The 16,008-nt window shown below is 42.2% G+C and overlaps 1 protein-coding gene across 1 annotated transcript in view; it reads left to right on the forward strand.

Annotated features, from left to right (window-relative positions):
• Positions 1-16,008, forward strand: part of OTOA (otoancorin) — a 92,903-nt gene that overhangs the window by 57,966 nt on the left and 18,929 nt on the right. Inside the window, exon 24 of the mRNA XM_061600305.1 lies at positions 1,616-1,771. Coding sequence (XP_061456289.1) covers positions 1,616-1,771 — 156 coding nt within the window. The remainder of the gene's footprint in view (positions 1-1,615; positions 1,772-16,008) is intronic.

Below are 16,008 nucleotides of genomic sequence, written 5' to 3' on the forward strand. Positions count from 1 at the left end.
AGGTGGGGATGTCTGAATCAGATGGCTCGTCAGAGTCCCTGGCAGTGTGATCTGCGAATGGGGGGTCCTGCTCCTCCTCTGACAAGACTCAAGGTTCCAGGTCTCAGCAAGGCTGGACTCTGACAGGCCTCCAACAGCCAATTTCTGAAAATGGCTGCGGCAGTTCACATAAAGGAGCAAAAACTACAACCACAGAACAAATCAAAGCAACTTCGATCTTAACAGCAAGATTGATTGGATGATTTGATGTCATGGGTCAAAAAGCTGTTTTTCTTTTATTCCTTAGAGAGTGACCTCTCCAGCCCATTGAAATTACCATCAAAATTAGCATGCACCCAGCTGTGCTCAGCTGGGAGATGCATGCTTACTTCTGTAATGTACTAAGCCATGCATAATCCTTTAGGCAGCAGGTATTTTTAGCAAAACTATATTGCTACTCTCAAAATACAAGACAGCCATGGCGCTGAAATTATTTGAGCAGGAGGGACCGTTTTGTTTTGTTTTGAATATTTTTATTGCAGTTTTTAAAATATAATCATGAATAATAATTCTAAAAAAGAAGGCATATAAAAATACAAAATAAAAGTAAGGAGCGTATTTTTATAATTGACACATTTACATTCTTAGCAGTTTTCATAATATATTTTGAAATATGTAAATTCCATTAATGCTTCTTAGGTCAGCCCTGCAGGTAGGAGTAACCACTGTTTTAATATCAAAACATGTATCTTGCTTGTTTTATTCATTTTGTGTGGCTGTGATCCTTGTTGATTTGATGCTACGTTATTAGCATCTGTTAAATGAAGTGTTGTTTTTCCTTTTAAAAAAGTGAGATGCCCAAGACATAGGTAGGTGGGTTGTAGCTACTCAGAGGTGAGGGGGAAAAGTGCTCTGTATAGGGATTGTTTACGATCATCACCAGCCCCTATGATGAGCAGGTGGTAAGATATATCCCTCCCCACAATTGGCCAGATCAGATGTTTTAGGAGGAAGGAAAGAGAAAGGGACACCTTTTCCCTTTCTTCTTCTCTGGAATCGCTTTCCCATACGATACAGCTATAAAATGCACAGGTTTGAAGGTGAAAGCCCTCTAGGGTTATATAGCACACCAAGCAAAGGCCTCATGAGGTGGGGGAGAAAACTTGTGTCTTTATCACCCTCCAACCAAGTGGTCTGAACAACACTATAAGGCTCATGTCCCAGGCTGGTTGGAGTCTCCTCTTAGTAAGATTCGGAGACATGTCAACGTTTTGGGTTATATTCAGCTAAGTCCTACTCAGAGCAGACCCTCTGAAATTAATGAGCCTAAGTTCATCATGTCTATTACCTTCGATGGCTCTACTTTGAGTAGGACTAGCAGGTCCTTTGTTGTAGGTCCCACTAGCACAGGGATGCTGAATATGGTGCCACCCAGATGTTGTTGGACTCCAACTTCCATCTGCCCTGACTGTTGGCTTGCCCTGCTGGTTGGGGATGATAGGAGTTGTTGCGAGTCCCCACCACATCTGGAAGGCACTAGGTTTCCTATCCCTTCTTTGGCACTTTCTAGACTGTTACGTTTTGTGGTTGGGTGAACTATCATGTTCATCGACAGCTTTTTTTCTTTCTTTTAAAGGTTTGGGGCCCACTGACGAGCTGGAAGAGTTACCACATTGTTTCCCTTGGGCGCATTGTGACAGTGCTAAATGAGACTGAAATTGGAGTGCTGGATTTGAGTTCTATTGATACTGTTGCTGCCCTTAGCCAGCAAACAGAATGGAATCCTATACAGGTGAGTGTGTCTCAAGGTGAATCCATTGTAGGCTGGCCATGTAGAAAACCTGGCAGCACATGGGGGGGTGGGCTTCTTTTTTGCTGAGCCACAAATGTAAGCACAGCCCTGGCCTTGTGGCTCTTTAACTCTCTACAGCAAGGGCCCTAGCAAGCATGACCAATGGCCAGGGATGATGGGGTGTAGTTCAGCATCCTCTGGAGGGCCAAAGGTTCCCACACCTGCTCTACCGGAGCTCCATGTGGCAGAAAGGGCTGGGTGTGGGGTAAGATTGCAACAGTCCTCACTGTAGCCCATGTGTTCCAGTTGTTTGACCACTTATTTTAATTTATCATTTTGATTTAACAAAATTTATATACTGCTTTTCGACAGAAAACCTCTAAACAGTTTACAAAGAATATAAAATATTCATTAAAAATACAGATAAAAGCAAGCATTAAAAAGCTGACATAAAATTGTATCAAAACATAAAATCAGCTATTTGAAAAACAATAATACATAATAAAATTACATGGTTTAAGGTGCTTGGGTTAATTCACAATTTGAATTACAACTAAACAACTTGGGCCCAAAGTACCTTAAGGACTGCCTGACTGTCTATGTTCCATCTTGACCACTGAGATCTTCTGATGGGGCACTTTTGGTTGGCCTTCACCAAGGACCAAGCCTTTAGTGTGGCAGGCCCTTCCCTGTGGAACTCCCTACCAATTAGGGGTGTCAGGTGTCAGGTGTTTGCCGGGAGACTCCGGTTTTTTGGGGCCCTGTCCAGGTCTCCACATGAGTCACCTTAATCTCTGGACTCTTAGCTTTCATTTTTTAAAAAAAAACCGTTTATTATTATTATTTATTATTTATTACACTTATATACCGCCCGACTAGCAAAAGCTCTCTGGGCGGTGAGCAACAGAGAATATAGTAAAATACACAATATAATACAATAAAAACATATAACATATAACAATAAACAATCAAAAATTGGTTACAACAAAAGGAAATCAATAACTTAAGTTAAAAATGCATTGGGAAAGAGGAAGGTTTTAACCTGGCGCCGAAAGGATAGCAGTGTCGGCGCCAGGCGCACCTCCTCAGGAAGACTGTTCCACAGTTCGGGGGCCACCACTGAGAAGGCCCTAGATCTTGTCATCACCCTCCGGGCCTCCCTATGAGTCGGAACCCGGAGGAGGGCCTTCGTAGCAGAACGTAGTGAACAGGCGGGTTCGTATCGGGAGAGGCGTTCCAACAGATAGCGTGGTCCCGTGCCATATAAGGCTTTATAGGTTAATACCAACACTTTGAATCTGGCCTGGAAGCATATTGGTAGCCAGTGCAAGCGTGCCAGAACAGGTGTTATGTGCTCGGACTGCTTGGTCCTTGTCAGCAATCTGGCAGCCGCATTTTACACTAGCTGCAGCTTCCGAACTGTCTTCAAAGGCAGCCCAACGTAGAGCGCATTGCAGTAATCCAAACGCGAGGTTACCAGAGCATGTACCACCGATGTAAGGTCCTCCTGATTCAGATAGGGACATAGCTGGGCTACCAACCGAAGTTGGTAGAATGCATTCCGTGCCACCGAGGCTACTTGAGCCTCAAGTGAGAGGGAAGAGTCTAAGACGACTCCCAAGCTCCGAACCCGGTCCTTTAGGGGGAGTGTAACCCCATCCAGGATAGGGTATGTATCCACCATCTGATCAGAGAAACCATCCACCAGCAGCATCTCAGTCTTGTCAGGATTGAGCCTCAGTTTATTAGCTCTCATCCAGTCCATTATCGCGGCCAGGCAACGGTTCAGCACATCGATAGCCTCACCTGAAGAAGATGAAAAGGAGAAGTAGAGCTGCGTGTCATCAATGTACTGATGACAATGCACTCCAAAACCCCTGATGACCGCACCCAACAGCTTCATGTAGATGTTAAAAAGCATGGGAGACAGAACCGACCCCTGCGGAACTCCACATTGGAGAACCCACGGAGTCGAGCAATGTTCCCCAAGCACTACCTTCTGGAGATGACCCGTCAAGTAGGAGCGGAACCACAGCCGAGCAGTACCTCCAACTCCCAACTCCGCGAGCCTCCCCAGAAGGATACCATGGTCGATGGTATCAAAAGCCGCTGAGAGATCAAGGACAATCAACAGAGTTACACTCCCTCTGTCCCTCTCCCAACATAGGTCATCATACAGGGCGACCAAGGCCATCTCAGTGCCAAAACCAGGCCAAAAGCCCGACTGAAATGAATCTAGATAATCGGTTTCATCCAATAGTGCCTGGAGCTGGCCAGCAACCACACGTTCCAAGATCTTGCCCAGGAATGGAACATTTGCTACTGGTCTGTAGCTGTTGAAATTTTCTGGGTCCAAGGAAGATTTTTTCAGGAGTGGTCTCACCACCGCCTCTTTCAGACAGTCAGGGACCACTCCCTCTCGTAAAGAGGCGTTTATCACTTCCTTGGCCCAGCCAACTGTTCCTTCCCTGCTAGATTTTATTAGCCAAGAGGGGCACGGATCGAGTATTGAAGTCGTTGCACGTACCAGTCCAAGCACCTTGTCCACGTCCTCGAGCTGAACCAACTGAAATTCATCCAATAAAGCATGACAAGACAGTGCTCCGGACACCTCGTTAGGGTCAACTGCTATAAATTGGGAGTCTAGGTTCCGTCGGATGCATAAGATCTTATGCTGGAAGTGCTCAGCAAATCCATTACAGCGAGCCACCGATGATTCTACCGTGTCCTGCAGGCCTAACTGAAGTAGCCCGCGGACAATTCTAAAAAGCTCCGCTGGGCGGCAAAGAGATAAATTGATAGTGGCAGCAAAATGTTGTTTTTTTGCCGCCCTCACCGCTCTTACATACAACTTGGTGGAGGCACTAACCAGCGCATAATTGCATCCGTCGGGAGTTCGCCTCCATCACCGCTCAAGCCGCCTCCTATCTTGCTTCATCGCTCTCAGCTCTGGAGTATACCAAGGAGCTGTATGAGCTCTACACAGGAGGGGGCGCACAGGAGTGATCGTGTCAACAGCTCGGGTCATCTCTGTATTCCACAGGTCAACCAGAGCTTCAACAGGAGCGCCAGTCCTGTCAGCCGGAAAAAACCCCAGAGCCCTTTGAAAACCTTCAGGATTCATTAGTCTCCGGGGGCGGTTTCTAGGTGTTCTGGTTCAAAAGATATAAACCAAACCGTCAGTACTCCTCCCCCCGCAACTTCTGTTAGTACTGGCTGCTGCAATCCCTGCCCTTTCAGGTTTTTAGCCAATAGGTGAAGTCAGGGTTGTGATTGACAAGATTTGTTGACACACACACCCCGGCAATCGTTTCCTTTTCCTGCTTGTATCACATCAGGGATTCAGTAAATATATAGCTTTCAGCAGCATAAAGAGTACTTGTACAGGATTGGGACTTGCTTCTGAGTAAACATGCATAGAATTGCACTACAACAGAAAATCACAGCAGGATCTTGGTAGGCAAAAAAGTGTACATGCAAGTTTTTTTTAATTACTTGCAAAAATGGCATATTATACATTTTATCTTTCAAATAAATTTTGAACTGAAGTTTTAAAAAGTGTTTTAATTAAAAATGCTGCAGTGTTATACTTTTATAATTAAGAAGTCAAACAAGTTTAATTTTTACTGGACTGCTGAAGAGGGAAGGTGAAAACCTTCCCAAGATGAAGCTTTTCTGAGAGTAAAGCTGCAATGCTAATTCCACATACCTGGCAGGTAATCCCACTGAATTCAGTAAGACTTACTTTTGAGTAGACATGGTTAGGATTGTGCTGAAAATCAATGGGAGTTTTGAGTGAACATAACAAAGGATTGTGTTGTAAATCTTTCTCTCCCCCTCCGATACTTTTTTTTTTAAGCAGTTAGGCAGGGCTTGCTTAAGTGTCACTGCTTTTATTTGGCAGGAAACTAGTACTTTAAAAAAAAAGTTCTGCAATGGCCAACTGGTTTTGACAATAAACTATTATATGGGGTGTATGTTTTTTTACATCTCCAGTATGTGTATATGGAATATTTCCAACAACCCTGTGAGGTAGGGTTGGAAACCAAGGCAGCTCACAACAAGAAATAAAGCCATTTAAAATCCAATAGCCATAAAACAAGAATAAAACAGTTGCAAAACAGCTTAACATGGCATGATTCTGAATTTTGGATTGAGTGAGTGAAGTTCCTTATCACTAAATTGCAGTCTTGCATATGCTTCCCTGTCTGAGTAAGCGCCATAGAATACATTGGGACTTGCTTCTGAGTAAACATGCATAGTATTGCACTATAAATATATTTACAGGTTGTGTAAATAATAAACATCTTTGACATTCATGCTTATATAAATATTTCTTCATACTATGTCTTGATACGTATCTGATTTCACACTATGGTTGTAACTTATTATTTCCTCTACATTTTAAATATGCCCTTCTTCCTTGGGGTGATCATGGTCCCCCCCCTGTTGTTTTCACCCTGAGGGCAAATTAGGCTGAGAGATGGTGCATAGCCCATGGTTATTCAGTAAACTTCGTAGCTTATTTCCTTTTAAAATTTAATTAAAATGATTTATATGCAGGCAAAGTTTATGAAGTAATGCAGATCCACATAATACATTTAAAGCACATCCAACTTGCATTTAAAGTGCATGACTTCCCCCAAAGAATCCTGGGAAGTGTAGTTTCCTCCTCACAGTTATAGTTCCCACCACTCTTAACAAACTACAGTTCTCAGGATTCTGCGGTGGGATTCATCAATTGTATGTTGAATGTGCTTTAAATGCATGGTGTGGATGTGCCCTAGTATGCTGTGCATTCATTAGTGAATTGAAAAGAACAATTTTAAAAGGTACTTTTTTTAAACGGGGCGGGCTGTTAAATCAAATCAAATCCTTTATTTGCATTAGCCACAAGCCATTGCAATTGGAATGTATACAGTAAAAATAATAAAAAGCAGATATACAACTTAATCAAATTATCCTACTAAAATTCTAGCATTTATGTAGGATACTGGTTGATAAAATTGATATATCCAAAATCCATCATTGTAAAAGAATGTAGTGACCCAGGTGGGTAGGGGAGGCTTCGAGGCACCAGACTCTGACATTGAGGACTGGGAGGATGAGCAGGGGGAGAGGAAAAGCAGCAGGGAGAATCCTCAAAGCACACACATCTCAGATGCTGACACTTTGACTTCCCCCACTTCTGCCCCCCCCAGCTGAAGTGCAACAAGGGCTGGAGGAGTCCACCCCTGTGGAGACTGAACTGTTACGCACCCCCCCACTCCCAGAGCTTGGAAAAGTTACTTTTTTGAACTATAACTCACATCAGCCCCAGCCAGCATGGCCACTGGATTGGGCTGATGGGAGTTGTAGTTCAAAAAAGTAACTTTTCCAAGCTCTGCCCACTCCACCACCCACAGTCAAGGCGCCACCTGCTACCGCCCACAGTCAAGGCGCCACCTGCTACATCTGACATTTCCCAGCTGGGCGCCCCACAGGTTCCCATGGTAGAGCAGGCTGGCCTCTCGCAACTCTCAGAGGGCGAAGCCGAGAGCCAGCCCCCTTCTCCCCGTTCACGCCGGTGGCAGAAGAGGGAATTTCAAGTGTCGTTAAGGAGTAGCCAACATCTTCGCGTGAAAACCCAGGCTTCTTAAGGAGGCGCAGGAGGTGGTGGTTCTTTGCTGCGTCAACTTCAGGTTCTTAGAAAGCATAGCTAGGTGGATGAGTTGTAAAGCTTTTGATGTAACTGTTACTTTAATAAAAAGAGAAAAACTCACAGAGCTGAGTGAGACTCTGTTCCTTGACTTCGGGCAGGACAGCTTGACACAGCCCCTTTCTCCCCCCCCCACGACACCATGACAGAGATGGAAGCGAGCGGCGGGCAAGGAGAAGGTTTCCAGGAAGCATTCCAGACTGTGTTAACCGAGCTCCAGCAACTTCGTGCCGAGAATCAGACCTTGCGACAGCAAATGACCCAGCTAGCTACCCAGATGGCCAACTTGCAACCGGAAGCAGCAGCTGCCTTGCCCAGTCCTGAATCTTGAGCCAAGCCTCCTGTCAGTCTGCCTCCATGTTATAATGGGAATAAAGAGTTATTCGTGACATTCATAGCCCAGTGTGAGTTGTATATCTGTGTCAGGCAGTCGGACTTTCTTAATGATGCCCTGAAAGTGGCATTCGTCATCAGTCTTCTAGAGGGGGAGGCAGCTCAATGGTGCTTCGCAATGACCCCATGCTAAATCAGTTTGACAACTTTGTGAGGGAGATGGTGGAGATTTTCCAAGACCCTCAGAGAAAAGCCACTGCGTCACGTCAGCTGGGGAAGCTATGTCAAGGCAAAGACTCTGTAGCAACTTATATCAATGCCTTTCAAGCCCTTGCTCAGGAGTTGGACTGGAACGACTCAGCTTTGATGTACCATTACCAAGAAGGACTTAGTGCGGAGATCCTGGATGAACTGGTGCACATCAGTCTGCCTCAATCCCTATCAGCTCTCATTCAGTTGGCTTGAAGCAGAATCTAACCACAAGTGCCAAAGACACTTGAAGAGAGACACTGCTTACAAGTGCCTGTACGCTAATGCTAGGAGCCTGCGAACCAAGATGGGAGAACTGGAGTGCTTGGTCTTAGAGGAGAGCATTGATATAGTGAGCATAACCGAGACCTGGTGGAATGGAGAAAACCAGTGGGATACGGTTATCCCTGGATATAAACTATATCGGAAGGACAGGGAAGGACGTATTGGTGGCGGAGTCGCTCTATACGTGAAAGAAGGCATTGAATCCAGCAAGCTTGAAACCCCAAAAGAGGCAGACTCCTCCACAGAATCGTTGTGGGTGGTGATACCATGCCCCAGGAGGGACTTAATACTGGGAACGATCTATCGTCCCCCTGATCAAAATGCTGAGGGAGACCTGGAGATGAGATATGAAATTGAGGAAGCATCCAAACTAGGAAATGTGGTAGTAATGGGTGACTTCAACTACCCGGACATAGACTGGCTGCATATGTGTTCCAGTCATGACAAAGAAGTAAAGTTTCTAGATATTCTAAATGACTATTCCCTAGACCAGTTGGTCATGGAACCGACCAGAGGGATGGCAACCCTGGACTTAATCCTCAGTGGGGACCGGGACCTGGTGCAAGATGTAAGTGTTGTTGAACCGATTGGGAGCAGTGACCACAGTGCTATTAAATTAAACATACATGTAACTGGCCAATTGCCAAGAAAATCCAACACGGTCACGGTCCGCCCCTATGGAGACTGAACTGTTATGCACACACACCCCACTCCACCGCCCACAGTCGAGGTGTGGCCTGCTACACCTGATGTTTCCCAGCCGGGTGCCCTGCAGGTTCCCATGGTCAAGCAGGCTGGCCTCTCGCAACTCTTAGAGGGAGATGCCGAGAGCCAGCCCCCTTGCCCCCGTTCACGCCGGCGGCAGAAAAGGGAATTTCAAGTGTCATTAAGGAGTAGCCAACATCTTTGCACAAAAACCCAGGCTTCTTAAGGTGGTTCTTTGCTGCTTCAACTTCGAATTGCTGTGGAGTCACGCTTAGAGTTAGTCAGGGCAAAGTTCTTAGAAAGCATAGCTAGGTGGATGAGTCGTAAAGCCTTTGATGTAACTGTTACTTTAATAAAAAGAGAAAAACTCACAGAGCCGAGTGAGACTCTGTTCCTCGACTTCGGGCAGGACAGAGAAATGGACAAGTAAAACTATCAACTAAAACAAAAACTATATCACATTAAAACTCAAGGTACCATTATAGATCTTGTTCTAATGGCTCCTGCTAAAAATTTTGCAGACATTTCTGTCACCCTCTGCTCTTGGTCCGCAAGAAGAAACATCATAGAGAAGTTAGTTGAACACCTTGGGTAAGATGACAGCAGTGGGGTAATCAACTCTCTTCTCAAATCACTGTAGGAAGAGGAATACATGGGTTACTGTTTCAACTTTACCATATCCGCATGGGCATACACGATTTTGCAGTGGGATTCTTTTAAAACACCCTTCTAATATGGCTGACGGTAGTATGTTCAATCTTGCTCTGGTAAAAGCTCTTCTACATTTAAGGATTATTAGATTTTGTAAGTAGGGTGCTGGTGAATTGAGATAACTGAGCAGGAAGCTGTTATACCATGGGCAGAATTTTCTTATGGGAGCCAAATTGCTTTGCTGTTCTATGTCATAGAGGTGCTGTTTGATTAGGACTCTTGCTTTACTAGTCCCTGAGATTAGTAATTGCTGTGGAGATAAACCATAAGAGCGGAGCCTTAAGATGACGCTTCATCCAGCTGCTCTCATGAGAGTCATGCAGAACTGGAGAGATCAGACAGTAGGAGTTAATTTTAGCTGCAACCAATAATTAAATGTCCTCAGCCAGGCCTGCAAAGTAATAGAGGGAAGACCAGCTTCCATTCACAATAAAGCATTAGGAGCACAGCATGGAACAGAAAAACTTGTCAAAGAAATTTAGACTGAACAACTTCCAGTGGTCTTAACCGGGTGTCAGCCCAGATTGAATCCTGTACAGTAATTGGACTGAAGGTTTAGCCTTAAAAACCTCAAGTGCTAGAGGTATGATATTGCCACCTTAATGCGAAAAAAATGCATTGAGACTGTACAGCTCTGTAGGGCTTTTTCAACTACATATTTCTGCTGGGCTAGCCACACCCCTGTTGATTGAAAAACTATGCCCAGGTATTTAAAAACTCTTAACTTGTTCAATTGGCTGCTTATCAAGAAACCATCTATGGGGCCTATAATGTTTAGAGAATACCATAACCTTAGTTTTGTTATGATTAACCACTAAGTATTCTTTTTGGCATTAATCAGAAAATGCCCCCATTAGTCTTTTCAAGTCCACTCTTGTTTGAGAAAGAAGCTCAGCATCGTCTTCATACAATAAAACAGAGATAGCCAGTTTTGTAGCCAGTTTGGGGCATGAAAGGCTGGAGATGTTAAATGCTCAACTCTGTCATTAATATATAAATTGAACAGTACAGGGGCCAAAATGCAGCCTTGTTTAACCCCTTTTGTCACAGACAGAATCTGTAAGATGTCCATCTATAGTACATACATCACACCTTCAGCCAAGTATTATTATATAAGCACTTGATCAAATAGAGGAGTCTTTTATCTATAGATGAGAAGACTAATGTTTCCCAAAGTCTTGTACGAGAGATTGAATCTAATGCTGCCTTCAAGGCAATAAATGTTGTGTATAGTATGCCACCTGGTTTTCTTTTGGCATATTTGTCAATTAACTGGTTAAGAACGAAGCAATGATCTGTAGTAGATCTGCCCTGCCTGAACCTCTCTTGTTCGTCAGCCAAAATAGCTTCCTCGGTTATCCAATCAGTTAATTCATTATGAAGATGTTTTGCGGACTTCCGGGAAGGGTGATTTAGCCTGTGCTGCCTCTGAGACAAGCTCTTGTCTCAGAAGAAGCTTTTTCAGCTTTAAAATCAGTCAGAATGGTTTTTTTTTTGACTGGTTAAGACTTTCTCCCGGTCAGGGAGAAACGTGAGATTAACCACAAAGCCTGTTTTTGTTGGGAGGACTGGATTTCATTAATTTATGAGAGAAAGTTCAGCCAGCGAATGCCGGACGGACTTCCATCAAAGCTCTTGCTGATTAAGCGACACGTTTATCTTTTCTTCAAAGAAAAACGAACTAACAGGCAAGCACCCTTCTTTCCATTTTTTTTTTACTTGGTTTAAATTGTTGCACCAAAAAGAGATTTGTCAATGAATCAGCTATAAAGAACTGCTGGGTGAGTTAAAAATTTTCTCTTTCACTCACGAAACTAAGGAGGAAAGAAATCGAAAAAAGCTTATCTTTGTTTTTATTGCAAAAAGCGGGCCTGGAAGTGCATTCTAAAGATATTAACGGAAGAGGGATTTTTATTTCGAGGAGGGAAAAAAATAAATAAAGTTGATTTATGAACTTTGGAGTATTATGTCTGGAACTTTTTTTTTTTTTTGGTCAATTTCATTTTGACGAATCTGCTTACTCACGACGCCACTAACTGTTTGAAGCTGGGAGCTAAACTTGTTTTGTTTTCCTGAATATATAAGAGATAAGGCAGGCTGTATTGATGTCTGCAAGCCTGAAACATTAACCCAATTGTGGCTGAAATAATTTTTTTGTTTGTGGTTTTAAGAATGACAACCAGGAATGTGACTGAGACCATGGAAGAAATTATGTTTCAGAAAATAATGAGTGAGATTGAGATAATGAAACAAATCCTGAGACAGGGCAGACAGGAGATGAAAATTGAACTTAGCAAAATGATGCAGGAGTTTAAAAAAATAGGGGATTCTGTGAAAGAAGATTTTGATGGGATTAGAGATGAGAAAAGAAAAATTAAAGGGAAGATACAAGCCATGGAGACTGGAACAAATGAGGAATTGGAAAAAGATCTGGAGTTTACGGATGTTAGAAATAAAGTTTACTGTTTGGAATTCAACGTTGTCTCTGAAGAAACTAATGAAGATATTAGTGATAAAGTTATCAACGTCTTGGATAATTTTCTTGACTGGAATGATGTGATGGAGCTTGACATAGAAAAAATCTATGGAATTAATTACAAATATGTGACAATGGAAAAACTCTTAAGAGATGAGCCAGTGCATTTTGTAAAAAAGAAGAGCAGAGAAGTGACTTTACAACAATATTTCAGCAACATATTCAGAATTGATGGCAAGGACATATTTGTGAAGGGGGAAATTCCCATCAGACTCTTGTTATATGACTATGGCTATCATGAGATACTGATAATGGATGAATGGATACTGAAACCACTGGATTTAACAGGACTATTGAAGATGGAAGATGGAATTAATATTGATAATGGAAGAATGGTTATGGAAATTATTGGACCTAATAGATTTGACGAGATGGATTAATCGATATGTTTATTTGGATTATGGCTATGACAACAAGATTATTATGGGATACTGATAATGGAAGAATGGCTACTGAAATTACTGGACTTAACAGGATTATTGAAGATGGAAGATGGAATTAATATAGATAATGGAGGAATGGCTATTGAAATTATTGGACCTAATAGATTTGAATCAGATGGATTAAGCGATATGTTTATTTGGAGAAAAATTGAAAGATATATCTCTCAAGGAATTGAAATCTCTTTTGGACTTTTTGTGGAAAGGATAAGGTAATGTTTATGAGATTTGATGATTAATTAAGATAACTACTGGAGGAAAGTGATTTTGTAATATAATTTTAGAGACAGGATTGTTATATATTGTAGACCTATGGTTGACCTGCGACAAATCGGAAGTCAACATTTTATTTTTTTGGTATAATTGTTTTTGTTTTGTGTTGTTTTTTGTTTTTGAAAATTTGAATAAAAATTAATTTTAAAAAAATGAAGATGTTTTGCAAAGAGTTTACTAATTAAGCATAACAAACTGGGTGATAATTGGCTGGGTCAGATTTGGATCCTTTTTTAAATATAGGAACAATTATGGTAGTACCCCAAACCTCAAGCATTTGCTCTGTTGTGTTAATAAATGAAAATATAACTGCCAGCAGAGGAGCCCACCTGTTGCTATTAGATTTTTAAAGTTCTGGTGGTAAAAAGTCAATGCCTGGTGCTTTATTGTTATTTAACTGTAAAATAAGGTTCTTGACTTCAGTTACAGAAAGTGGTGGCCAATCCGGTAAATTTTCTGGAACATCCAGTGTTCGGTTCTCTTTAATTCCATGGTCAAGGAACAGAGATTGATAGTACTGCTTCCATTCATTAGGACCAATAACACACAATGGAGTTGTACAACCGTTCTCTAAAAAAAATGATATTGTACACCAAAAAAGGCAAGTATCCCTATCATTAGAAGCCTTTATTAGGGTTTGCCAGGCATGTTTTTCAGCTTGCTGTTTTTTCCTCTTTATCAATCATTTGTACTTTTGCCTATGTGAAACATACTCGATAAGCAAGGGAGCTGAATTAGTGTTCCTATATTTATGATAAATCCTCCTCATGGGGAAGGGCTGTAGCTCAGTGGTAGGGCACATGCTTTGCATGCAAAGGTCCAAAATTCAATCTCTGGAAGAGACTACTGCCTGGAAACCTGGAGAGCCAATGCTAGTCCATGTCATCAGTACTGAGCTAGATAGTACCAAATGGCCTGACTCGGAATAAAAGAGGAAAGAGACCAAAGGGCCACAGTGATGCTACAATTTATTTATGTATTTTATTTACAACATTTATATACCGCTTTATTGTAAAAAACCTCAAAGCAGTTTATAGAAGGAATTAAAACAATAAAATTATTGGCAAAAACAGTTAAAAGACAGGTATTTTAAAACATTCAAAATAATAAAACCAACAATGAGTTAAAAACAGATAAAAAACAGAATAGCTTCTACATGCCTGGGTAGGCTTGCCTAAACAAAAATGTTTTTAGGAGGTGCCAAAATGAGAACAATGAAGGTGCCTGCCTAATGTAAAAAGTTCCAAAATGTAGGTACTCACACCCCAAAGGATTGATTTCTTACAAGAGCAGAACAAGTACTATGTGGAACCTGTGACATGGACAGTATACCTTGAACTTGGCCTAGTGCACATCGGCAACCAGTGCAGATTTCAGAGCAGAGGTATTATGTGCTGATAGAGTCTCACTCATGTCACCAATTGTGCCACAGCATTCTGCACTAACTGTAGCTCCTGTTGGGTTTAAGCAAGCTTGCATGCTGCCCCTTTGATAGGGAGATGTTCCCTCTAACTAATATTTGGGGAATATCTGTATGTACCTGTTTACCATGATGTAACTTCCTAAAGAGTGGGGTTACCTGGCTTCTCTTCCTCTTTCCTTCGTAAAAGGGATTAGTAGATTCCTGCATATCCACCATTATTGAGCTTTAACCTCTAGCAGAGGCAGCATGGCAGATGCTCTTCCTGAGAGCATCATCACCAAAGACTAAATGGACTAAGACTCCTACTTTTTCCATCTAAGCTAGAGCCTATGTTTCCTGAACATATGAAAGGTCATGAGTAAATATTCTTTATCTCTTTTTACCTAAGAAGACTGTGTCTGTTATTATTTGTGTCTGAGGGAATGGTGGGCTGGTTGATTCTCAAAATCCACTGTTGTTACTAAATATTTCTGCTAAGAAATAGGACTACGTACAGTTCCTATTTCATTTTTAAACCAAACAGCCCCAGGGTCAGGTTGTGCTGCATGGGGATTTCTGTGACCTTGGCTGATTGGCTGCCAGGATTTTTTTTAGCTTTGGTTAGGAATCCTGACTGGTTGTGGGATGCTGAGTTTTCTGTTTTACTCATACGAATCTTTTTGTGGTTGTTATGGTACTGCATTTAGGAAATCATCACTGACTTTTGTTTTTGTTTTTCTATTTGCATTTCATTTACCTCTGATCTTACTCCCTTACATCCATAGAAGCAACAACCGTGGTTCCATGTGGTCAGCTCAACCTCCTTAAACCCGCTGATAATTAAGGTTGCCAGGTTCCTGGCCTGAGACTGATTTTGTATCTTTAGGAGAAGAGAAAGTCAGCCAACTGCAGGTGTTCTTACAACACTGTGATGAGAAAAACCACAAGGTGGAATTCTCCCTTCTCCTTGCACAACTTTTAAAGATACAGAAGATCTCTTGGTTGCCAGGCCCAGCCTCCTGCACTTGGCTGACTTTCTCTTCTCCTAAAGATACAAGATCAGTCTCAGGCTAGGAACCTGGTAACCCTACGGTGATAATGCACCTTGTTATTTGCATGATGGTTTGTTTCTTGCTCAATAGTGGCAAAACAGAATTCTCATACTGGGAAGTGAGGCTTCAATTGTGGCTTCAATTTGCCTGTCAATTATTACTCACTGGAATTGGGTTGGTTGTCAAAGTGAGTTTATAGCAGCCCACAGGGTAGACAGGAAAAAGTAGAGAATCATCTTCTCTTACTCATTTCTCAAACCTTTTCTGCAGTGAAGGGTCAAGTGTGTAAAGAAGTTTGGAGCAGCCACATTAAAAGGCAGGCAGGGAGTTGCCAACCCTGCTTTGATATGGATATTGTTGCAGAGGATCCCTAGTCAAGCCTTACCAATAGCACAATCCAAACAATATCTTCTCAGAAGTAAGTCCTGCTGCATTCTATGGGGCTTAATCCCTTAGTAAGTGTGTTTAGAATTGCAGCCTTCAGGGTCATAAATTTTTACTCCTGAGTGCTCCCATCTAACATCTCCACAACACTAGGCTTTCTTTCTACATC

Source organism: Rhineura floridana, chromosome 17, assembly GCF_030035675.1.
Source record: "Rhineura floridana isolate rRhiFlo1 chromosome 17, rRhiFlo1.hap2, whole genome shotgun sequence".
Classification (NCBI taxonomy): Eukaryota; Metazoa; Chordata; class Lepidosauria; order Squamata; family Rhineuridae; genus Rhineura; species Rhineura floridana.